This window comes from Labrus bergylta, chromosome 10 (assembly GCF_963930695.1).
Source record: "Labrus bergylta chromosome 10, fLabBer1.1, whole genome shotgun sequence".
Taxonomy (NCBI): Eukaryota; Metazoa; Chordata; class Actinopteri; order Labriformes; family Labridae; genus Labrus; species Labrus bergylta.
In genome coordinates, this window is record NC_089204.1 from 1,484,418 (window position 1) to 1,509,916 (window position 25,499).

At 40.7% G+C, this 25,499-nt stretch overlaps 1 protein-coding gene across 3 annotated transcripts in view; it reads left to right on the forward strand.

The window, feature by feature from the left end:
- Positions 1 to 24,739, forward strand: part of ubr2 (ubiquitin protein ligase E3 component n-recognin 2) — a 35,875-nt gene extending 11,136 nt beyond the window's left edge. The window contains exons 11-46 of one of the 3 annotated variants that reach the window (XM_020646108.3): positions 521 to 619; positions 2,592 to 2,755; positions 2,886 to 2,985; positions 3,596 to 3,724; positions 3,849 to 4,032; positions 4,237 to 4,298; positions 4,393 to 4,503; positions 5,044 to 5,109; positions 5,672 to 5,788; positions 5,877 to 5,940; positions 6,252 to 6,376; positions 6,811 to 6,863; positions 7,415 to 7,517; positions 7,638 to 7,686; positions 8,395 to 8,549; positions 10,333 to 10,435; positions 11,367 to 11,476; positions 11,959 to 12,042; positions 12,622 to 12,803; positions 13,094 to 13,302; positions 13,390 to 13,483; positions 14,118 to 14,279; positions 14,595 to 14,683; positions 14,844 to 14,904; positions 15,859 to 16,007; positions 16,328 to 16,383; positions 16,853 to 16,949; positions 17,099 to 17,166; positions 18,359 to 18,497; positions 18,612 to 18,702; positions 18,938 to 19,068; positions 19,614 to 19,722; positions 20,418 to 20,552; positions 21,143 to 21,313; positions 22,233 to 22,334; positions 23,320 to 24,739. In XM_020646108.3, coding sequence (XP_020501764.2) covers positions 521 to 619; positions 2,592 to 2,755; positions 2,886 to 2,985; positions 3,596 to 3,724; positions 3,849 to 4,032; positions 4,237 to 4,298; positions 4,393 to 4,503; positions 5,044 to 5,109; positions 5,672 to 5,788; positions 5,877 to 5,940; positions 6,252 to 6,376; positions 6,811 to 6,863; positions 7,415 to 7,517; positions 7,638 to 7,686; positions 8,395 to 8,549; positions 10,333 to 10,435; positions 11,367 to 11,476; positions 11,959 to 12,042; positions 12,622 to 12,803; positions 13,094 to 13,302; positions 13,390 to 13,483; positions 14,118 to 14,279; positions 14,595 to 14,683; positions 14,844 to 14,904; positions 15,859 to 16,007; positions 16,328 to 16,383; positions 16,853 to 16,949; positions 17,099 to 17,166; positions 18,359 to 18,497; positions 18,612 to 18,702; positions 18,938 to 19,068; positions 19,614 to 19,722; positions 20,418 to 20,552; positions 21,143 to 21,313; positions 22,233 to 22,334; positions 23,320 to 23,461 — 4,065 coding nt within the window. In that variant the 3' untranslated portion in view covers positions 23,462 to 24,739. Of the gene's footprint in view, positions 1 to 520; positions 620 to 694; positions 794 to 2,591; positions 2,756 to 2,885; positions 2,986 to 3,595; positions 3,725 to 3,848; positions 4,033 to 4,236; positions 4,299 to 4,392; positions 4,504 to 5,043; positions 5,110 to 5,671; positions 5,789 to 5,876; positions 5,941 to 6,251; positions 6,377 to 6,810; positions 6,864 to 7,414; positions 7,518 to 7,637; positions 7,687 to 8,394; positions 8,550 to 10,332; positions 10,436 to 11,366; positions 11,477 to 11,958; positions 12,043 to 12,621; positions 12,804 to 13,093; positions 13,303 to 13,389; positions 13,484 to 14,117; positions 14,280 to 14,594; positions 14,684 to 14,843; positions 14,905 to 15,858; positions 16,008 to 16,327; positions 16,384 to 16,852; positions 16,950 to 17,098; positions 17,167 to 18,358; positions 18,498 to 18,611; positions 18,703 to 18,937; positions 19,069 to 19,613; positions 19,723 to 20,417; positions 20,553 to 21,142; positions 21,314 to 21,478; positions 22,090 to 22,232; positions 22,335 to 23,319 lie in introns of those variants that run through there. The other 2 variants (XM_020646109.3, XM_029279759.2) reach the window with 2 other exon arrangements.
- The last annotated feature ends 760 nt before the right edge of the window (positions 24,740 to 25,499 follow it).

Consider the following 25,499-nt stretch of genomic DNA (forward strand, 5'->3'; position numbering starts at 1 on the left):
TAAAGCTCCTGTAAGGACTTTTTTGTTCCTGCTGACAGAGAGATACTTAATATTTATTTTCTGATATTGTATTTAAATGCATAAGTAAAAATAATCTCATGATAAGAAAAATTCAAATAAAGGCTTTTTGGCCGGGAAATGTAAATTGCCTCAGTGATGACGGGCATTTACAAAATCTGAAATGATCTTTCTGTGAAAGGTTTCTAATATATATGTCATATTGAGGCATCAGTATAAACTTCAGTCTGTCTTCTAACCAACTAAATACTCCTCACTGGGGGTAAGCTTATTTTCTTTTTCAGGCGTCTGTTTATTATTTACCTTTTATATTGATTTCTCCAGAACTCCTAAAATTATTCAGTTAAATCACAAAAAACGTGAGCAGTCATTAAAAACTGGTGAGGTGCTGCCAATAGAAGTTGGATCGTTTAAACAATCCAAAAGAATAAAAATCAAACAAATAGGAGCCAATCAGCAGAGACCTCTGACCCAGAGGTGAAATGTCGTCCCCCCCCTCTAGAACTACAGACGCCTCCAGACAGATTTTATGGAGGATGACCACGAGCGAGTGGTGTCAGTGACCTCTTTATCTGTTCAACTCTTCACCGTCCCAACCATGGTGAGTACAACTCCTCTCCTCCCCACCTCCACACACCTTTCTCTCTCTCTGCCTGTCTCTCTCTCCTGCTGGTAGAATTATGAACGCTTGCAGTGTGACTACGTGAGAGATGACCACGATCGTGAGTTCTCCATCACTGACCTGTCAGTACAAATATTCACCGTCCCGTCGCTGGTGAGTTCAGTCTAACTATTTGTTGAGGTGAGGAATGTTGGTCCCCGCAGCTGGACAGGGTCTCCTCTTACACCCTTACTGTTCAAAGATGTTTACATGGAAGAAATGGTTGAAAAACACACGCACATCACTTGATTAGGTGCTGAATCAAAAAACAAATACTAATTAAGACGCAGCCAAAGACTCGCAACACTATGCCTCATAAATATTTATTTGTTTGCTATGTGCATTAAATTAACAATACATTTCAAGTCCCACTCGGCTCTTCTTCAGATACTGTACGAGGAAGAGCCGAGTGGGGCTCGAAGCGTTGTGTTCCTTTTAATGCACGTAGTAAATTACCGTAATAAGTATTTAGGAGCCATAGTGTTGCGAGTCTTTGACGGCATCTCACTTGAAAGACATGCACATTTTCTTAACAATATGCAGGGCTGTTGTGACAGTCAGTGTTTTTGAATTCATTATACAAACTAGTATGATTTAGGTTTCCTTTGTAAAAAATGTATCTAAATGCATTTCATCATAAGACTGCAGGTGTCAAAGTACAAGAGCTGATCAATAACAAAACGAATACAGTCATCTGTGAGAAGCTAGAGCTCACAACAGCCTCAGGGGGGATACATTTAACAACAAAGTGTTAAAGGGCAAGAAACCAATCAGTGACCATCAGTAACTGGATCACAAGAGCAACATACAGTAGGGCCTAATGACCTGACGTAAAAGCTTTTTTAATGTTTCAGAACGTAGGCTATTAAACAGTTAATGAACAGCAGGGAAGAAAACAATATTTTGGTTAATCCTCATAAGAACCGTGGGTGGAGTTGTGGATTTCTGATAGGACTGATGGGTTTATGGAAGTAATTAGGGCTACTGGTCCTCAGTGCAGAGCAGACACAACAATAAGACTAGCTGCTATTGTTATTGTCGTCCTTTATTATCTTTGTGATATTTATTTAGGTAGGATACAGTGATTTACAGTTTTTGCATAGGGGCCTTCCAAGCAACTGAAGGCCTAATAAACAGCCCAATTTACTCCAATGTCAAATGAGACCTGAAACTTCTGGAGCACATGTGCTGTTCTTGTCCCATTTTTGGAACTACAAACATAAATTCTACCTCAAAACAGTAGGTACACTCCACTGTTCCAGAAAATATGAGGTCACAATAAACACTATTAAGAAGTGAGCTTTCACTTTTTCTTTATTAAATCTGCCGCCTCAGGTTTGTGCCGTGTAGCTCTCTTATATCTCTCTTGCTGGCCTTCTTTGCTCCCCAGGAGACCCAATCACCATACCAGTATGTCTGACAGTGTGTCTGTTCTTAGCATTTACATGTTTAATAGATATGCATATGTATGTGAGTCTTTAACCATGCTCATTTACAGACTGTACATTTTCTTTTTTACAATAAAAAGTTCATAATGACGCCTGGTGCAAGTCATTCTACATTTTGATTTGACATTGTGTTTTTCAGCATATATTTGTTAACTGTAATATCCAACACTTTGGTTTCTGACACTTGTGTCAACATAATTTGAGTCATTGCTTGTATTTTTTCATCTGCCTTCATTTTGTTAAATATGCCACCATCATTTTCCTTCTAAAGCTTGAAAGGCCCTTAAGGAAATTAGTCATTACATTTTTGATGTCATCATTGTATTGTTAACTTTTCATTATTGTTAGCACTATTTACAAACTAGTGCGAGAGTGTGAAGTACTTAATAATTCTGCTTACTGGTCAATTCAGTTGATCTATTGTCTTATATTCTGTGATATTTCTTGTTATGTGCATGTTGCAGGCCCGGATGTTGATGGTGGAGGAGAACTTGATGACAACCATCATCAGAACATTTGTGGATCACCTTCGTCACAGAGACCTACAGGGACGCTTTCAGTTCGACCGCTACACCGCCCAGCAGGCCTTTAAGTTCGGACGGGTCCAGAGCCTCATCGGAGACCTCAAGTAAGAACCAGTTCATGCTTTTATGTACAAGTTTAAAAAACAGTTATTTACTACTCTTGTACATTTTCTGTGTATTCTTGTTGTACATCAGTGGCATGGTAAGTTGATCCAGCAAGTTTGTGTTTTGCAGGTACGTCTTGATCAGCCGTCCCTCTGAATGGAGCGATCAACTCCGAGTGAAATTTCTGGAAGGTTTAGACGCTTTTCTGGAGCTTCTCAAGTGTATGCAGGTGACACAGACCTCAATCCTTGTCTGATACTTCCCTGAACAGGGAGAGTCCTGTTTCCCCTGAAACCTTAGACTTAGACTTTATTGTCCCCAAGGGGAAATTCTTCTTCACAGCGCTGTACAGGTTAGACAACAATAAACACTGCCCCATTTCTTTGATGATTGTGTAGGAGCCAAAACACCAAGTGTAATTTATTTTATGTGTAAATGTACTCAGTAATAAAATGTGATTCTGATTCTAAACACAGAAAAATGAGGGAAAAACAGTTTATATTACACAGTAAACAAAAACACAGCCAATTCAACAAGGCCTGCTGTTAAGGGCAGTTATTGCTGCAGGGAACTGGCTTTTCCCAAAGCCCATCTTCCTGCACCTCAGTGCTCTGTTCCTTCACCCAGAAAGCAGAAAGAGTACAGGGTGTGTTGTTGCAGCAGAGCACGCGCAATGTGTTTAGGGAACCTGTCTTTCTATAAATATATCTGTCCCTGAACCGTTAAATCTTTAAACTGGTCTTTTCTGTGTCTCTGTTATTGTGTGTCTATTTCTGTACCTGTCTGTATCTGTTCCTGTTTGTATATGAATCTGTCCTTCTCTGAACCTTCTTCTTCAGGGTATGGATCCAGTGGTGAGACAGGTGGGGCAGCACATAGAGATGGAGCCTGAGTGGGAGGCAGCATTCACTCTGCAGATGAAGCTGACTCACATCATTTCCATGATCCAAGAGTGGTGCTCCACTGATGTAAGACTAATACTACTACAACTGCCTCTCCTACAAATATTGACATAATAACCGCTAACAACATTATGACTTATTACAAACAGTGAACAGGTAAATGTTATTCTATTTCTTCCATGTGTTTCAGGAGCACGTGCTGATTGAGGCGTACAGGAAGTGCCTGAGTGCACTCAGTCATTGTCATAGCAGCCTCCCAGATGGCGAGCAGCCAATCAGCTTGAGTCTGGCAGGTCACCATGTTGAGACCTTCAGGTACCAGGTGTCTCAGGATAAAGTGTCTATACACCTGCCGGTCTGCAGACTGCTGGCAGGTAAATACACAAGAACAACCACACACACCGTCACACACAGAAGAGCGAGGGCAAGGCTTTAACCTTCCTCATATTAATACCTGAAGCTAAGACAAATATACAATTATCAAGAGTTTAATAGGAAACATAGGCCTAGATGTCTTCACCATACTGTGTGTCATGAATAATAAAATATAATAAATAAATCATAAATGATCCCCCCAGGGCTCCATGTCCTCCTCAGCAGGACAGAAGTGGCCTCACGTTTCCCTGAACAGCTTCCCCTGGTCAGTCATCACCCTGTTTGCCTGTCTGCATGTCTGTCCTTTGTAATCTGAAACAGATAAATTCACGTGTTCATGCATGTTTACATATCCTCAGGGAGAACTCAGCCCCCCTCTCCTGATTGAACTGCCCCTGCGCTGCCTGGTGCTCTGTGCTCAGGTGCATGCTGGGATGTGGAGGAGGAACGGGTTTTCCTTGATCAACCAGGTAAGTTGCTACCTGATAACCTAAACTGACGTTGGGAAAGTGGGTCCCTTTTTCATATACAGTTATTCTAAATGCAGTGATGTGACTATTTTATAAATGTTGTCATTTTAATTATTTTGTCTTATTATTAATAGTTAAATTGAGATTATTGAGAATGGTTTTATTACCTTAAAGGAAAGGATTTTAGTGTCAAATTTATCAAGGTGGTACATTATCTGTGGAAATTGAGTTTTGTTAGTCGTCATCTAGAAAGTATATGTGTGAATAAAGTTATTTATAAAAGTTAATGTTGATTTTTCAATGAACTTTTAGTACAATGATGTTACTCAAAATAAAGATATGTTGGTTTAAATTCTGAAGTGTCGTTCTCTTAGGTTAAATGTAATTCCAGTCATGTTAGGGTTAATGAAGTCATTTCTCTCCATAAAAAATATCTATAAGTTATCTTGCTGTGAAAAAGTTAGCTTGCTCTCAAAATGATGTTTAAGTGTGAATACGTTTTGTTTTTATTTAAGTAACAAACTATTCTGTGCTTTTCAGATTTATTATTATCACAATGTCAAGTGCAGAGTGGAGATGTTTGACAAGGACATCATCATGCTGCAGGTAGAGACCCACTTCACCGTGTGACCTAGCCTAACCCTGCTTCCTCATCCTAACTATGCCTGACAGAACTCATTAAGCCTGACCCAGCTTGACTCCACTGACTCAGGTGGACTCTACTGTCACTGCCTGATTCTTATTTCAGTCTACTGACCAAGCCTGACACGACTGCTCTGCTAACTCTTCTGCTTCTACTGTTCTCACTGGTTCACTGACACAGCCTTCATATTTTACTGATACCACACACTCTACTGACAAATCCTGACTGAACTGTTAACTTGACTTACACAGCTCGACTCTGTTGAATCTATCAACCCTATCTTACTCTACTTCTACCCCTACTGCTCTACTGAAATGTCCTTTGTCTACTCATGTTACTGATGCATAACTTGAGATTATTCACAGGTGTAGCAGCTGTTACCTACACTTCTGAGTGTCAATAAAGCTGTTCACCTTGTTGGCATGTACACAACCGACAAAAGCTAAAGTTTAATTTCTATACTTTCAACTGGCCTGTAATCTGAAACCTGGTAGACTTCTGACAGTTGTGTCTGTTCCCATGCAGGCAGGAGCGTCTATGATGGATCCAAACCACTTCCTGATGATTGTTCTGAGTCGATTTGAACTGTTTCACATATTTAGCTCTGCAGATTGCAGAAAAAGATACAGGGAGGCTAACAAGGTGGGTACTTAATCTCCTGTCTCTCGCATGTCACTCTGCTAACATGCTATGGATACTCCTGTGACACTCTTCTGTCTGTGTTTGACAGGACGTCGTCCAGCAGAACAACACATTGATCGAGGAAATGCTTCACCTCATCATTATGGTTGTTTGTGAGTCACTTCTCTTAGCTGCTGCAACTTAAGTAATTAAAATTTTGAACATTTCACGCAAGGAACAAAGAAAGTGGTCTCAGTTATTATGGCAAGCTCGAAATTAATCTAATCACAAAATTAACAACATACCCATTTGTGTGTGTGTGTGTGTGTGTGTGTGTGTGTGTGTGTGTGTGTGTGTGTGTGTGTGTGTGTGTGTGTGTGTGTGTGTGTGTGTGTGTGTGTGTGTGTGTGTGTGTGTGTGTGTGTGTGTGTGTGTGTGTGTGTGTGTGTGTGTGTGTGTGTGTGTGTGTGTGTGTGTGTGAAAGCTGAGCGGTATGTGTCAGGTGTCGGCCAGGTTGAGCCATTTGATGAGGTCAGAAGAGAAATCATCCACCAGCTGTCAATCAGACCAATGGCTCACAGTGAGCTGGTGAAGGCTTTACCTGAAAATGTAAGACGCTAACCTGCCTGTCTGTCTGTGAATCTGTTGATGTGTTTGCTTGGCTGTGTAGTTGATTGTCTCTCTGCATACCTTTCTGTAAATGCTAAATAGACTTGAACTTGTATAGTCTTCACGCTACTCAGTGCACTTTTTACAGCGCAGGTCAGCAGAGGCTGCTTTGGAAAGTGTCCATCAGTATAAACTAATTCATTCATTCACAGGACTAATTTGGGGTTACGTTTCTTGCCCAGTAACAGTTTGACATGTGGCTGCAGGAGCTAGGGGTAGAACCCCCAGATATCTGGTTGAGCGACCATCTCTACCACTGAGCCACAGCCGCACATCTGTTTGTCCCTGTGCCTGCCTGTCTGTCTGCGTGTCTTTGTCTGTGAACATGTCTGCCTGTGTACCTACAGTTGATCTCTGACTGTTTTTCTCTTCAGGGGAACAAGGAGACCGGTCTCGAGAGAGTCATCGACACTGTGGCTTCATTCAAGTTAGTCTACTTCCTCCATCCTTTCTACCTTAAATTCATATTCACATTAACAACGACCACCACTTTATCACACATCCTCTCATCAACACATTTGTATAAGCCTGAAGTTAAACTCACGTGATGTATTTTAAGCTTACAATGGATTAGTACCTGTGTAGCTCTCTCTTCAAGCTTCCCTGTTATTTTCACATTACTGTGTTATTGATGCAGTGGATCAAATAAATAACTTTTTGTTCTTTTAAATGTTTGCAAAAGTAACTTTAGTAGTGCTAAAATTGATTTAAGTATTACTGTTAATTTTTGCTTCACATTAACTTGACAAAAATAAGATGTTTACAGAACAACATGTGGTAGATTAAAATGACTGTGAATATGAACCATATCAGCCAATGAATCCTAATTTCTAAAATGCTATATCAGAACATATGCTTTCTCAAGACACTCTACAGAAAGAGCAGTTCTAGATCGTATTACTTGTTTTGATATTTGACAGGTATGAAATGAAGAGGTCTGTAGTATTCACTGTAGCACTCTGTTTTTCCACTCTGCAGGAAGCCAGGTGTGACAGGTCGAGGTCTGTATGAACTGCGTCCTGATTGGAATAAACACTTCAACCTGTACTTCCATCACTACAGCAGAGCTGACCAGTCCAAGGTATGTGGTCATTTTAACAGGTTTTTGACTGGGGTATTGAAAGGGTTGCTGGTCAGGGTACCCTACAGCTTTGCTCTTTGATCCTTCTGTCATGGTGATATTGTGTGATGTCTGTTTCAGGCTGAAGAGGCTCAGAGGAAGCTGAGGAGACAGAATGGAGAGGACACAGGTGAACATAGCTTATCAGTGTGTCCAGTTAGTATGATAAATGTGTTCAGGTGTGACACCTGTCAGTCAAACTTAGTTGGGCTTTCAAGAAACCAGACTGAGACTACCTGATCTAATTCTAGTTCCAGATGGACCCTGGCGTGTCACTGTTAGTCACAGAGCAAAAAGTTTTACCAAATATTTTACCAGTAACTCCACTTACGTTGATGTAATGAGGATGTGGTCTTTTACTCAATCAACAATGCATTTATATTCAATAGGGTTGTCAAAATAAGGTGTGGTGTTATTGAAAAAATAAGTTGAAGAGAAATTCCGTCAAGTAAGCACAATGCATTTGAATTTTTTTTTGTATGATCTGTTTTGTAAATTGCTTGTCAAGACTTATTATTAACTGACTAGTTATATTTTATTATACATCAGTATGAATAACGTGTGTGTGTGTGTGTGTGTGTGTGTGTGTGTGTGTGTGTGTGTGTGTGTGTGTGTGTGTGTGTGTGTGTGTGTGTGTGTGTGTGTGTGTGTGTGTGTGTGTGTGTGTGTGTGTGTGTGTGTGTGTGTGTGTGTGTGTGTGTGTGTGTGTGTGTGTGTGTGTGTGTGTGTGTGTGTGTGTGTGTGTGTGTGTGTGTGTGTGTGTGTGTGTGTGTGTGTGTGTGTGTGTGTGTGTGTGTGTGTGTGTGTGTGTGTGTGTGTGTGTGTGTGTGTGAGACAGCTCTGCCACCCCCTCTCCCTCCCTCCCTCTGTCCTCTGTTTGGCAGCCTAGTGAACCTGCTGCAGTGTGACGTGCTGCTGGCAGTAGAGGGCGCTGTGCTGCAGTGGGCTGTTGAGCCCAGCGGGGGCTGCTGGACTGAGTCTATGCTGCAGCGGGTGAGACTCAAACAGAATCTATCAGTAACAGTGTGGATAGTCAGTCCATAAGATTTAAGGGAGAAAGACTGCCAGTACTCAGCTGGCCCCGGTTCAGTTGTTACCGCCTGTCATCCCCTATGATGTTAAGAAGCTGAAGACCTCATAATAGAGTCAGAGACAATTAGTCACTTTAACAGCCATTAGTAGGTTTTGTATTATGAAGTACTGTTAGCAGTATTTGTCTCTCAAACAGACAGATTCTAAAAGGGTTTCTTTTTAGTCCAAATATTCATTTGATTGAATAAAGAACAAAATACCAAATGTCAAAACTAGGAAGTTTGGACAGGGTCATGTTTACCACTCTGTTGGATCACTTTTCTCTTGAAAGCGTTTCAGTCATTTTGAAAGTGCAAAGTTTTGCTTAAGGTGCAAAAAGGATGCTTGTAGGATGTCAGCTGTTCAACAGTCTAAGGTCTCTTTTGTCTTTTTTTACGCTTCATTAATTATGTCTCCATCCCGAAAATGTGTTTTTAAAATAGAAAGTGATATACCGGACTGGTAAACATTACACATTTTTTTGGAAGATCAAATTCCAAATGGGCAAATCTTTTTTTGAAACACAATTCAATTTCTCAGTTTTTAACATTTGAATTGTTTTTCTTTGTGCTACTTTCAATTCATTATGGGGTTTTGCAAATCACCCAATATTTTTGAAGTATTGGAGTTGTACTTAAAAAGCTGCTCTTCCCCCCTCCCAAAAAAAACAAAACTAAGTGCTTAAATTACTCTAGAAAAACGATTAGTACAGTACTCCAAAATTTTATTTAATTTGCCACACGAATGTTTCAAGCAGACGATTTTGACTGTTTTTGAAATGACTCTAGCCCACATGTTTGTTGTGTTTCTTTGTTTTTCCAAATGGCTATTGTCTTTTTCATACTTAAATAATGAAACCGTTCATATTGCCAGTGTTAAGTGAAGCAGGATATACAGATGACATTTGGTTTAAAGAGCCCATATTATGCCCTTTTTGGGGTTCGTATATTTAATCTATGTACGGTACCTACTTTTGTACGTTCACAATAGCTAAAGTTCGAAAAAAGTGTCTGTTTTCATGTACTGCTCCCTCTACGCTCTGAGTCCGTCAGCTGCACTCTGCTGTGACCACACTGTTAGACCCCACGTGGGCCAAGTCTGCTCTGATTGGTCTGCCGAGCCGCTCTGTCGTTATTGGTCAGTTGCTCAGCACGCGTCTCGGAAATTTCAACATGAGCTGCTGGGCTTGCCACTACGAGCCAATGGGCTTAGATCAGTGATCTCACACTGACAATGACGCCGCACTGACAATTTCTTTTCGAGGGGGGCTACAACCGAGCGTTACATGCAGCTAATGCTACAGCTAACAGGAGGACGTAGGAGAAGCCGCGTTTCCGCGGACTTTGAATTTTTACACATACCCTAACCCACATGCACAGGACACTTGGAAAACACACTAAAGAGCATATAAAACCAGAAAAAGCATAATATGTGACCTTTAAAAGAAATTTCTTGAGTATCAGCTTTTTATTCTGAAAGTAAGCTAATAGGGAATCGTTGAGTTCAATTCAAACAAGGCTTTTATTCTGAAAGTCAGATAGCCAAGTTCCAAATGCCTTCAGGTTTCTGCTCTCAGTAGCCATGTTTGTTCAGTTTGACCTTCAGAGGCTCCTGTAGTTCCCAGTTGAGCAACCTAACATGTAGTTACTAAACGTGTGATTAAACAATGTAATCTCTCTTAATACTATGTATCCTGTGTGTACAGGTGCTTCACCTGGTGGGCATGGCTCTACTGGAGGAGCAGCAGCAGCTAGAGAACAGCAGCGGAGCAGATGACGTCACCTTCAACTACATCTGCAAGATCACACGTCAGTTCAAAGAGTGCACTTGTGGTACACACAGCAGTAGAAGTAGAGATCAGTACAAAGTACATTGCCCATACAATATACTGTGCATGTCAATAACATAGAGCAGTGATTTGAAAAATGTGAATACCTTCTTGGTATGAAATTCCAACATGCAGAGAGGCTGATTACATGTTGCTTACATCAGTGGGAGACCAGGAAGTTTTCTTAATGAACCAGACAATTTAAAAGAAGCACATTTTTTACTATGTCCAGCAGTCTTGTCTGCGAGGAAAATTCAACTGGAGGCCTGATTAGCTTGCAAGAGCTACAAGCCAAGAGAGTGCAGACATCAATAAGCACTAATTAGTAGTGATAAAATAGAACTAGAATTTCCCTTCTCAGTAAATTTAGATATATGAATGAAAAAACTTCTCCTAAAATTTGATATTAATTTGAAGAAGCTTACATATTTTAGTTTTAGTGATTTCTTTACTCATAGTTTCCACATACCTGTGGGGCGGCTGTGGCTCAGTTGGTAGAGTCGTCGTCTCTCAATCGGAAGCTTGAGGGTTTGATCCCCAGCTCCTGCAGCAACATGTTCGATGTGTCCTTGTGAGACAAGTTGCTCCGGATGCTACGTCTTCGGCATATGAATGGGATTAGTTACTTCTGATGGTCTCACTAAATAGCAACCACTGCTATTTACATGTTTTTCTTTATTTCATAAGGTGTTAAAGCGCTTTGAGTGGTCAGAAGACTAGAAAAGCACTATACTAGCCTTATCATTTACCATGCCTAACATCGTTTTTGGTTACACAAAACAACACTAATAACTAGAAAACACCTTTGAGGTCAAGTATCTGACTTATTGAGATGCACCTAGCACACAGTGGCACCGTCTTGTCACTCATAACAACCAGGCCACTAATATTATGTGTTGGTGTGTTTTCAGGTCCAGGTGAAGCTCCCAGTACCTCAGGAAGTGTTCTAGCTCTGTTGGAGAGTTTGCAGAACGCTCCCCACCTGGAGGTTCACAAAGATATGATCACATGGATCCTCAAGGTAAACACTGATGTCAACATTATATCATCACAATGGCACATTTTACTGAATTATATGCTAATTATCTATCAATCTGATCCGATCCTAAATGTTTCATTCAATCAGGTTTTGTTTTTTCACCAGACATACTTTTGTTTATACCTGTAAATCAGAGAGGAAAACTTAGAAGTATTATCAATGTTATTGTGTTTTAGCTGTTTAAGTGGAGTGTAAATGTTTTTATATTGCTGAAATGTTATACACTTCACATTAGGGCAGTGAAAAACAGGTGATTTGGTAACGTGACAGATCTGTTCTCAGGGGCTCTCATGGGCTCTCTCTCCTTTGCCCATTATTATTATTTTCAGATAATTTCTTATTCACAATCATATCTTAATGGAGAAGTTTGAGGTAGAAATCTAAGTAATCCTCTGGGTCAAAAATTCTCTCTCGATCATCTTGATTTTTCTCTTATTGATGTAAGGTTCACTTGTGTATTGCAGATGGTGGCAAATATCAAGACAATGAGAGAACGGACAACATCCACCTCCACTGTCACCATCAGCCAGGGACAAGGCCCCGAGGAGGTGCGGAACACAAACTCTCAAAAACCATTCAAATGAAAAAAAAACAAGGGGATGAGAGCAGTGTTAGTTTTGGCAGCTATTTTAGATTTAGTAAGTCTTAGTTTTTAGACACAAATTCTTATTAATTTAGGACACATTTTAATTAAGAGTTTGTAATTGATTCTTTAATACCTTCCTGGCTAGACAACTGCAATTCGAAGGCTTCGACCAAGACAAATCCCATTATTAGATCATCACACTTTGATTGCCTCCTATCAAATTCAGGATTAATTTTAAAATAGTTGTTTCTACTTTTAGAACTATGCATGATCAAGCACTTGTGAATATATCTAGCAGTATATCTATCACTTAGGTCTTCTGACCTGGGCCTTACAGATCATTATGCCTGAATGAAAAGCAAAGGGGGAATGTAACTTCACATTTGTGGCTCAGACATTGTGGAACAATCTTACTGCAAAACATGCGCTCAATGCGGTTGATAGCAACTGACAGTGTTATTTATCAAAATGGCCTTTATAGATTTTTATGTTGGCTTCAAAGTCTTATTCAAAGTTTGTTGTTTACATTTTCTTCCTGCAGACGGTTCGAGACAAAGACAAGGCTGAGAGGAAGAGGAAGGCGGAGATGGCTCGACTCAGGAGGGAGAAGATTATGGCACAGATGTCTGAGATGCAAAAACACTTTATCAATGAGAATAAAGAACTTTTCCAGCAAAGTCTGGAGGAGCTTGAGGCCTCAACATCTGCTGCTGCAGAAACCAGGTACACCTATCCACACTGGTCCACCCCTGTTAACTTCTGCAGCTGCACACAGCAGGTACCAGGGAGATCTTGATCAGAAGTGTTTTGGCCCTCATCCTGATCAAAGGCTTTTAAAATTGTGTATTTGTTACTTTACCTAATTCATGCAGCTATACGTTCAAACTACATTTTGATCTAATAGTTGTAGGTTATACATGAGCCATTTTCAAAATGATACAGGCCCCGTTAAAAAAATGTTATTTGTTAAGTTATGACAGAATATTAAGATGTTCTATCCCCCTGCCCCCCAGTCCTCCCAGTCTGGAGGATACTTGTCTCTCTCAGGTGTGTGTTGGTCCCAGGAGGGTGTGCGGAGCTGAGCGACGTCAACTGGTTACCTGCATATTGTGTCAGGAGGAGCAGGAGGTCAGAGGTCAGGGTAAAGCCATGGTTCTGGCAGCGTTTGTCCAGAGATCCACAGTTCTGTCCAAAAACCGCCAACGCAGCTTGCCTGAGCCAGGTGGGTGGAGCTTTTGTCTACATCGTCAGGGCAGCCATCGTTCAGGGTTAATAAGTAAATTGACAGATGTGAAATGGTGTGTTGCAGAGCGTCACGACCCCCTGCTCATGCACCCTGACATGTCAATGGGGATTCACACGGCAAGCTGTGGACATATCATGCATGCCACCTGCTGGCAGAGGTGAGTTCTGTCCTACGTGAAGGTGTAAAGTCTGTCCTCAACCCTAAAATGAAACTAGTCTTGTTTGTTGTTTTGTTGCATTACCAGGACATAAAGTTCATCTCAACCTGTAGAGCGTAATGTCCAAACTAACCAACATATTCTTACAGAAATGAATTTTGTGATCAATCAGTGAAAAACTTTTTTCTTAATACAGTGTTTGTAACAGTGTTTCATTTGGGGCCCTTTCGTCTCTAAATGATGGGGGGAAAAAACATCCATATACAGCTGTTAATTGTGAAACTGTCAAACTTCTCCTTCCAAGTGAACCAGCCTTTCAAAACAATAAACCATGACAACAGTAGTTTACTGTGAACTTTACACCTACTAGGTGTAAGATTTGATGTTTTATGCCTGAATTGGAACTATCTAAGCTAGTGCAACAACCTTAAATATAAGTAGTGATTAAACTATGTTCAGACTAGGCCACATTTGAACCTAAAGCCTAGCTGGTGCAACCCAGTGCTGTCTTTATAAAGGTTGTGTTTGATTTTAAAAAAGACAACATTTGAGAGAAACTAGTGTGCAAGAACCATGTGAATGTTAGTTTTTAGCACTTGCTCTTTTTAAAAACTATTCCTTCACCTGTGTTCAGGTATTTTGAGGCAGTGCAGCTGAAGGAGCAGAGACGACAGCAGCGTCTTAGGGGTCACACCAGCTATGACGTGGAGAATGGAGAGTTCCTGTGTCCACTGTGCGAGTGTCTGAGCAACACTGTAATCCCTCTACTGCCCCACACACACTCGCCTAACCCCAGGTACACACACTTCACCATAGCTGTACACACACACCTAAACACAGATTCACACACACCGAAGGCCAGAGGTGAATACACACAGCTATCAAAAGCACACGGTTGCTCACATGACCACATAGATGCACATTAACATTACCATATAGATAGACAATTATCGGTAACTGTCCATAGGTATACAAACACTAAACCAGAGGTTAACACACACTTCTGCACAAGTTTTCAAATCTGACCACAGGTTTACTCACCTAACCCTAACCTACACTTGAAAAGGATAAACACAAAAGTTAAGCCTTCTTTCTCTTACTTTCTTCTCAGTGTGGATCATCCCAGTTTTGAGGCATGGCTGAAAACAACCAATCAGCAGATAGCAGTACTACACTTCTCTCACAGGAAGCAGTCTGACGGTCAGTCATATGTTGATCTTTCAGAAGGCAGAGTCACATGATGTTCTTTGTTTTGAAATAAAGACAAACATTCTAAATGTTTATATAGTAATTCTTGTTGTATGAGATGTAACCAGTGTGTAATGAAACCAGAGCAAAACATCAGATGTGTTTGTTTCAGATGTAGCAGAGGGAGACGAGCCTGTTGTTCCTGAAGGATTCAGAGTCGACTTCACTCCACAGTGAGTCACAAGTTGTTTGTATTGTTCCTGATCAGGGTCATTTGTGTCTATAAATACACATAAATAGATACATTCTACAAACTCAAATCTGTACAATCTGCTGTTCTTCTTACATATGTTAACTGTGTTTGTCTTAGATTTTGCATATTTTTGAGGTCAACATTTTAAAGTGTCAAATACATACAAAATTTATGGTTTCCTAATCTGATTTGTGATCTTCATCATCAAGGTAGCATGCTGATGTTAGCATTAAGCAAAGAGCATGTATTTGTATAATTAAATAGCTAAAGAGCTCTTGCTTGAATCTGGTGTAAAAACACAACAGGGCTGCTGCCTGGCTCACATCAAGCGGGGCACACACTACAAGATAATCTGGCCGATTTTGAGAATGGAACAATAGCCAATAAGGAAGCAAGCTGACTGAAGCAGAAAGCACAACAAACATAACCATGGCGATGAGAGCAAACACGAAGCATATAGTTAGATGGACGGAATAAATTCAGGACCGACTTGTTGATTTGTGGCAACAACTCGAGTGTTTATACAACGTGTCCTGTAAAACAAAACACAATCCAACTGACAAGGACCGGAGTTGGACCAAAATGTTTCCCGTAATGGATGTACCCGCTAACAGCTAGCCACATTTAGCTTGACAATCACATTTGTTTACTCTTTTAAGTTGTGTTTGAAAACTGTTCATTCTGTCACGATTTGTTGTCATGTGTAGGGTCTCTCAGATTAAAAAAATTATTTAACATTTTCAAAATCTTTTATTATGTGCCAGGCCTAAGACCTTCAGGTGAGAGACCAGAAATTCAGGTTCATATAACTAAACTGGACTGAATGTAGTTCAGTGTCCTTATTCTAAATTTTTCCACTCACAACAGTTTTGTTATAGTAAGTGTAAACCCCTGCACACACTTAGATAATGTCTGATGTCCCTGTTTCCCTCAGTAACCCATTCTCAAGCAGCATCAATGAGATGATCACCACGTTCAGCATGTCCACCTACAAGGTGGGGCTGAAAGTGAACCCAAACGAACAGGACCAGAGAGTCCCTGTGTTGATCTGGTCTTCCTGCGCCTACACCATCCAGAGTATAGGTATACACACACATACACCTGAAAAGTAGTATTCATGTACAATTATACTTGAGACACACATATATTGTAACTACTGTATGTCTTGTACTTATAGCTTTATATTTTACTTACATTCCTATTTTATTCGTATTTTGATTGTATATAACTTTATTTCTTTTGCTATATTGTGTGTAAGAGCAACTGTAACGACCACATTTCTCTCTGGGATTTATAAAGTATTTCTGATTTTGATTAACACATTTGGAAGATATGCACACACACACCTGAAAGGTGAATGCACACATGACCAGAGGTTTTGTTGACAATTTATTTCTTTGCAGAGCGCCTTCTGATGGACGAAGAGAAGCCGTTGTTTGGAAGTTTACCTTGCAGACAGGTAACGATATCAATCTGTGCATGTCAGGTTAAGAGAGACAAACCATCACATTGGGTGGGAGTGGTAGAGGGGTTCACTGATACCTCCTGGAAACTGTATTAAGATCAGTTCAGCTTGCTGCTGATAACTCATCTTCTAGTCAGCCTTGTTTGTCTCAGTTGGAGGGGGGTCCGACCATCAGGTGTTTATTAAACAGAGCTGATGTGAAAGATCCCAGCTGATTGATCAGATATTTGATCAAGAAAAAAAAACAGCTGATTGTCACATCACAGCTGTTAATTGATCAGATGTTTAACTTCCAAAGAGGCTGATAAATGTTTTAAATAACAATAAGTTTAAAAAATAAATTGCACTGAATGTGTGGTGGAAGATTTGCTTACCTGATAGCCTCTGGTACATCATGACTGAGGACACATATTATCAAAGTAGTTAAAACTCAGGTGTGTCCCTTTATGTGTATGTTTTACAGGACGACTGTCTGAGCTCTCTGGCCAGGTTCAGTTCAGCCTGTTGGACTGCAGCTCCAATGACAACAGTTCACTCACACTTCATCAGGCTGCTCTCAGGTACACACACATACGCACATTCACACATCAAAATAATTTACACACACACTACATTGTACTCAACCCTGTGTGTACACACAACATTTAAACAGATATTAACAACTGTACAAGTGTATAAAAGACAAATGTATGTGACATGTGTGTTTTAGCCCTGGTTCCTGACTCTCAGGTAGAAAACACTCCGTGTATCCTCGACATTGACATGTTCCACCTGCTGGTGAGTTTCACTTTATATCCACCTTACACATAAATTATTCATTGTACTCAGAACTGAAGTTTGCATCCATAACCGTTCGCTGTATGACCAGTTTATATCTAATTTTGAACAAGTCTATATCCAATTAATTTCCAGTTTAAGTTTGTATTCAGTAAAAATCCACTCCATGTCCACTTACATGTTGTTTCATCAAGTACATCAATTTAAAATCCAGTTAATTTGAAATTTTAGTTCATTTGATTCTGGTTTAAACACTGTATTTTCACATTTTAAATTAAGTAGGTAAAACAGCTGACACCCTGATAATGGTTGGAAGTATAATTCTTGTGAGCTGTTGGTGTAAATCTAGTTGACAGGAATGTGATTTAATCCACTTGAAATTCTGTTAAATGTAGGGTGAATCCACTTTGAATCCAGGTGACTCTAAAGCTCTGTTTACACCTGGTAATAATATGCATTCTGATCAATCTGACCAAATGTAGAGAGTCTAAGGGAAGGTGCAATCACAGCAAGCAGCAAACTCTAGTGTTGAAGAATGAAGCCAATGTGTGCAATGAAGGGCAAAATCCTGCAGTTCATCGAGTGTCCACTAGAGGCTGGCTGCAGAATGTTTTAACAACAGAAAGGAACACGTACAGCCTGGTTCAAAGAACGAAATTGGTCTGAATAGTTAATGTCTCGATCAGCACTCACTGTACGGGGATGCATTTTTTGAATATTTATCCGTTTTGATTTTACAAGGGTTAAGCGTTCTTCACAATTAGGGGTAGCTGACCCGGTGGGAGCGGTGTAACGGTTTGTCAGGAGACTCAGCTCCAGCTCTCAGCCTGTCGTTAGGTTGAATGAAAGTTTGGTTGAGACAGAATTTCAAGTATGGTGACCGCCATCAACGGGCTTCCAGCGCCCCATGCAGGAACAGATAAATTACGTCACTCAGGCTTGTTCCATTCATATTTACAGTCTTTAGTTTACAACCAAGATGCATTGAGGACACATTGAGACCTGATCACACAGGCCATAGTTTGTCCATATGTAGTTTCAATGTATTTAACTGTCTGTTTAAAAAGTTTGAGTCCAGTTTAATCCCAGTTAAATTACTTTTTTGTTCCAGTTTAAATCCACTTAATCGCCACTATATATCCACTTTGAATCCATGTTTGATATATTATATATTATATTTTTCTCTTTGCAGGTGTACAGTGTATTGTCGTACAGCTCAGTTTACAGTCTAGACCAATCAGGGCGGAGTGGGGTAGACTCGGCTCACCTCCACCTTCTTTACCTCGTAACTGTTGCTCATTTGGTTCAGATCCTTCTCACCTCCACCACAGGTGATTAACACAAACACAAAGCATTCCTACATAAACACACATGTTGCTACCAACTGCTGTCTGTTTAAGGGCTCCTTCTAACCTGTAATCTTTGCTATATGTCTCTGTCTGTAGAGGAGGTGTGCATGGATCAGGACAGTGGGGCATCAGAGGAAGAGGAGCTCACATGTAAGCTCTACAACACGCTAAGGAAACACCTGGGCGGGTAAGCACAACCACAAAAACACACACTGACATGTCACTACCTGTCATTCTGAAATTAAAAAAAACAAATCTGATCTGACAGATCTTGATATGTCCATCTGCTGCTTAATTATTTAGACTGAGTGCTTACTTAAAAACAACACAGGAATAGCATCTGAGTTGTGAGTCCTCTGTACACTGATACCAACAGCTCTGTTTAATAACGCACCCTGTATGTTTGTTTTATATCATTAAAGTGTGTTACCTGAAGTCTCCTCTGGGTGGCAGTTGTTTCATTGTGTTAAAGTGGGCATTCTGCCATTCCTCCGAGCTGCTGCTCTCTTCTTCCACTACCTGAACTCTACAGTGCCACCTGCTGACCTGCTGGGTAACTATACACAGCACACAGTAACACAACAACACACATGCACTATAAACTGAACACACACATTCTCCCACACTCAGTCTGATCACACCAACAACACAGTAATACACACAAAACAAAACTGACTGAACAATAACACTTTTATACTTTATACACTCAAAACATGAAGAATCATACAAGTAATTAACATAGAAAAAGAAGAAGAACATAGGGTGTAGATTTAAAAAAGAGATAAGAAGATAAAGAGCTGATCTCAGGTTGCACAAAAAGTGAATGTTTGTAAACTCTGCTGAGTGTCATCAGTGTCACTATTGGATCACCGTCGCAATTCATATTCACTCCACACTTTTTGGTCTATCCCCATATGTAAGCATGTCAGCCTGCTGTCACATGTCAGCTTTAGATATAAATGTGGTCTGGCTGCCGGTCATTTTCTCATTCGCCAAAGCGAAGCAGCAGCACTAATCTGTAAAGATCAGGAAAGTGATCAAAAGAAAATCTAAGTGACGATACATTCTATTTTGTGTGTTTGTGCATTCTTGTTACAGTTGCAGGTCCGGGTCAGTGGGAGGCACTGTGCAGCTACCTCAGTCTGCCCTCCAGCCTGCTGCAGATCTATCAGAGCCATCACACATTGCTGGAACCACTCATACACAGGTAACAAACACACGCTAAAACACACACACACACATAATAAAGTATGTATGTGCATTTTGTATGTTCACAACCCTTCAGATAAGTGTCAGTCTCTTAGAACATGGTCCCTGGAACAGCTTCTACATCTCCCATGATTCACTTGAGTTGAGCTCATGTGACCAAGGAGACTTTCTCAAAGAGGACTTTGCCACTGGGTCGGAGAGTGTATTCTGTTTGTAGTAAAAGTCACACATTTTCAGTAATGTGCATTGTAAAAAAATATTTGAAATAAAGCTGTAAGCTTCAGGAGAAACACCCTTATCTCTGTCCTCAGCAGGTCATAATCATGGTTTCATATAAAAGGTTAAATGAGTTACTAAAATCACTCCCTGAAAGAACATCCTTTATCCTAAAGCATTTTTGGTTTGTGGGGTGAATCACATGGACTTGAGATTTGTATAGCGCATCTTCCATGACGAACAAAACACAGTGGTGCACCTGCTCGGTAAGCCGGCATTAAATTAGACTATCTGTAAGAGGGAGTAATAAACCACTCCCACACTCCACACTCCAATAGGTTTGGGATAGCACTTTTGGCAAATCCCAAATGTCATCAGCTGTCATTATGTAACTCTGTGTGTGTGTGTGTGTGTGTGTGTCTGTGTGTGTGTCTGTGTGTGTGTCTGTGTGTGTGTGTGTGTGTGTGTACACTACAGGTGGTGTTGTCATCCGGGGGTGAGACAGACGCTGCAGGGGGGTGGAGTCATCGTCAGGTTCCCCAGGGTGTCGAACCGACTGATTGAATTGCCAGAGGATTACAGCGTCCTGATCAACCAGGCGTCCAGCTTCACGTCAGTACTACATAGACAGATTTGTATAAACTCTCTAATCTACATCTTTGTATTTATTGAAGAGCACGATGTTTCCGTTTGAAACCATGCTTTGATTGCTTATCCCAAAAGCCCTGCCCTCACACTCATACATTACCTGTATGTTTAATTTTGGTTGCTAGTGCTTAAACTTTATGTTTGCACTCAGATATATTGTAGCTACCACAGATATCCAGGTCTCTGGCCCAAAACCTTATCCTAAGTCACACTGAAGCCCCTTCACACATGCACTGCACTCCTGAAAATCTCTGCATTTTCTGGGTGGGTGTTTGTGTGATTTGATCTCTCATTTTAGGCAACACGTTATAGATCTGTAGGGTGTTTGATGTGTGGCAGTCTCTGAGCCCAAGTCATCAGCCAGCCAGTGGTTATAGCCATTGACTGTCTCATAAGGCTTGGAGAGAGCTTTTATGGAAATCTGAGCACATCAAATGAAAGTAGAAACTATGCTAGGGCTTATGAGGGAGAGCATACTCTTGAATAAAGATAGAAAAAAGACCAATGTGTGACCAGTGTGTGATCTGTGTGTGATCCATGTGTTATATGTGCAGGTGTCCACGATCAGGAGGAGACAAATCACGGGCTCCCACCCTTTGTCTGGTGTGTGGCTCCATGTTGTGTTCTCAGAGTTACTGTTGTCAGACAGAGGTGGACGGGGAGGATGTGGGGGCTTGCACAGCTCACACCTTCACTTGTGGAGCCGGGCTGGGCCTCTTCCTCAGGTGAAATATTCTCCTGCTTATACCACTGAAATGTTACTAGCTTAGGTTATATATTAATATAAGGTTTTTATATATTAATTGTGCTTTACTGTCTTATTTCAGTTTGTGAAAAAATTACTTAATCTGCTCATCTGAACTCTGTTCCCCTTCTATTCTCTTATCCAGACATGCGCACACACGCACACACACACACCACAATAGCATAAGAAGCTACAGTTTATAAATTATACGTAGCACCACAATCGTTGCGGGTTTTTTTCAGTGGACTGCTCACTCTACCTTTTTTTCTCTCTCTCTTTCTTGCGCTTGTGTGCATTTCTCATGTGCAGTGAGTTAATTGATAAATCAAAAAAGGTCAGGAAAAATACCTGAGCGGCCCACCCAGGTATTGTCTTTGTGTGGAAAACACATTGTCATTGTAATGTTTTTTTATTGAGTGATTAACATAGGCCACTCTGTGACCTTGTGGAATTGTAATGAGCCTTTTTCAAAACTTTCTGACATTTTATAGACCTAATGTTTTGTGTAAAAACTATCTGCACATCTAAAAATGAATGCTGGTTGCATTCCTACACCTATTTCCTACTAGCATGACTGCACACCTGATTACCTATTAAGTTTAATTGAACAACTAGTAAAAACCTTAGCCTCAGATGTACAATGTTGTAGTGTCCATTGCTAAAGTCATCGTGTGTGTGTGTGTGTGTGTGTGTGTGTGTGTGTGTGTGTGTGTGTGTGTGTGTGTGTGTGTGTGTGTGTGTGTGTGTGTGTGTGTGTGTGTGTGTGTGTGTGTGTGTGTGTGTGTGTGTGTGTGTGTGTGTGTGTGTGTGTGTGTGTGTGTGTGTGTGTGTGTGTGTGTGTGTGTGTGTGTGTGTGTGTGTGTGTGTGTGTGTGTGTGTGTGTGTGTGTGTGTGTGTAGGGTCAGAGAGAGCCAGGTTTTGTTTGTCGCTGGTAAAACAAAGGGCTGTTTCTATCCTCCACCATACCTGGATGACTACGGAGAGACGGACCAGGGCCTTAAGTAGGTGTACACATACACAAAGATGTATAACAATGTGTTCATTACTCTGTTATTAACGGATTTTACACTAAATCCATATTATCCAATAGTCAGTTTCTCCCTCACTATTGACAGCTCCTCAGTTTCCCCTTCCCCTCAGGTTAAGAGTCTGGGTGTCATCCTCGACAGCACACTATCATTCAGATCCCATATCAATAACATTACCCGGTCTGCATACTTCCACTTAGGAAACATCAACCGTCTCCGCCCCTCCCTCACCCCCCATACTGCCTCCATCCTTGTCCACAGCCTCGTCACCTCCCGTATTGATTACTGTAATTCTCTCCATTCTCCTCCATAAGCTCCAACTGGTTCAAAACACTGCTGCCCGTATTGTCACCAAAACCCCCTCATACCGTCACATCACCCCCATCCTACAGCAACTCCACTGGCTCCCAGTGAAGCAAAGAATCATCTTCAAACTCCTCCTGTACACCTTCAAGGCCATCCACAACCTCGCCCCTCCATATCTGTCTGACCTCCTTCACATCGCCACTTCAGCCCGCTCCCTCAGATCCCCCTCCTCCATCCACCTCACCATGCCCTTTGCCCGCCTCAGCACCATGGGGGGGCAGAGCTTTCAGCTGCTCTGCTCCCCAGCTCTGGAATTCTCTGCCACCTGACATTCGTAATATTGACTCTCTCCCCATCTTCAAATCCAGACTCAAAACCCATCTGTTCAAGATCGCCTACTCACTCTGACACTTTAAACTGCAATTCCACTGTCCGACATTTCATTTCTTTATTGTATGCTGTTTTTTTTTTTATCCATCGCTGTTTTTAAAATGTTGATTGTTGTACAGTGTCCTTGTGTGTCTTGAAAGGCGCTTATAAATAAAATGTATTATTATGTGTTTCACTTCATGTGCGGGAACATGTCCCTGCCTTGGTCTCAATGTGTGTATTCATGTGTGTGTTAATGTGTCTGTTGTGTGTTTCCCTGCAGGCGGGGGAACCCCCTCCACTTGTGTTTGGAGCGTTACCGGAAGATTGAGCGTTTGTGGCGTCAGCATGGCGTGGCTGAGGTCATTGGTCATGCCCAGGAGGCCAATCAGACGCTGGTTGCTATCGACTGGCAGCACCTGTGATATTTGCGTCCGCCCATGCTGAGAACCGTGGCGGGTAATTGGCTGTTGATGTTGTCCTGCCCCTTTTTAAAAAAAAAAAAAAAAAAAAAAAAAACTCCTCCTTGACTAATCAGCTTCGCGGCGCTGAGCTCAGATCAGCTTTCAGGGATTTTTTTTTTTACTTCTGGCTTTTTGGTTTCTGTTTAATGGAGGCTTCTTACCTTTGACCTGTTACCTGAGAGAGGCGATATTTAACTGACTCCACATTTAGTACTTCCCTCACACAGTCAAAAAGTTATTAAGTTTTTGTAAGAGTTTTAAATTAAAGTTTTTTTCTCCGATTTTGAGTTAAGTTGTTTTGAAATTATTTGTCAACCTTTGAAATCAGTTCCACTGAAATGAAAATGTAATGACAGGCCACTTCAACCTGTTCATCTTAACGTTCTAATCGATAGGTAAGGATTGGTAAAGGGGCCTGTTTGTGACCTTGGTGTCATCACGCTCATATCAGCAGCTCATTGGTATTGCAGTACTTCCAGAGACAAAATGTCAACCTGATAAATGAAAGACATACTACAAACATAAACAAGTCTGTAGATACTTTAGAAATATCTTACTACAGATGCTTCTGTTGAGATTCCTGACTTTTAAGCATTTTCAAGACAACAGATCAAGGAGTTCTGAGCATCTTCTGCAGTAACATTGCAAACATCAAAAAAGACCAGTGGAAACAGGAATATTACTTATCGTCATATGAATCTGTCTTATCGATCAGTTTGACAATATATCAAACCACATATCAGACGTGTGTGTGTTGTTTAGGAATGAACAGCAGATCAGATGTCAGCTTCAGTTTTTTTAAGTTTAGTTGGTTGTTTTAAGTTTCTATTTAAAGAGGTGTATGCTTTTTGTGTGATGTCACTTTCTGTTGAAATGGGTTGAATGTGTTTTTTATTTTATTTCTTTTAGTTTGTGATGTGAGATACCGACATCCTTAACAGACAGAAACAGAAATCTTCATTTATTTATTTATTTATTAGTCTGGAAATAAAAATCATGTTGTTTCTTTGAATAGGTGATACTTTAAATGATCATTTTATTTCTTGTTTCAGACTTTCTGTTAATTTGCATTGACGTTTAAAAAGGACTTTCCGATCAACAAACATGTTCACAGCATGTCGCCTTCTCACACTGCATCATCTGTAACAGCTAACTTGTTAAATATGTGAATTTTTGTAAAATGGACTTATGTACATTATTGTATAAGAATAACAAAACAAATAAAAACCTTAAAAGAAATGTATTGTTCTTTACTTATTAAGTTTTTACCTCAAAATGGTATAAAAAGATGGACGACATGATGGCTCTCCTGAAGTGAAGCCAAAATATTAAGCACTTCCTCTGCAAACTGGCAGCAGTATAGGTCAAAAGTTTAGTCTCAATGTTAACAAATGGGACACAGGTGAAACTATAAAATCAAAATACATGTACAAAAAATTTATTATAGCTGGTAATGATGATTTATTCCCAAGTGAGCAAGCAGTATCCTCCGATGTTGATATATGAAGCCATTTGGAAGGAAAAAACTGCCATCCTTCAGATGTCCACCTTGGGCAACTGGGGCTCAGTGGCAGTCGGTCGTCTCTCAACCAGATGGTCGAGGGTTCGATCCCCAGCTCCTGCAGCTAGATGTCCGATGTGTCCTTGGGTAAGACACTTGACCCCAAGTTGCTTCTGCTGCTTTGTCAGCAGCATGTAAATGTTTGTGAATGAGATTAGCTTGCTGTAATGGCCACTTTACATAGCAACCTGTGCCATCAGTGTGTAAATGTTGTAAAAGCACTTTGAGTAGTCAGAAGACTAGGAAAGCATTACACAAGCTCAAGTCCATTTACCCTTTCACTTGAGACAGGCTCCAAAAGACCCAAACACACCCCATGTTAAATGTCCATGTTTATAGCCTTATACCAAAACGATTTGGTCAGAATAGTTCATGTTTTTGACACACTGTATGGGGGTGCTGATCTCTACTGCACAGACTCTACAGCCAGTGGTTCAC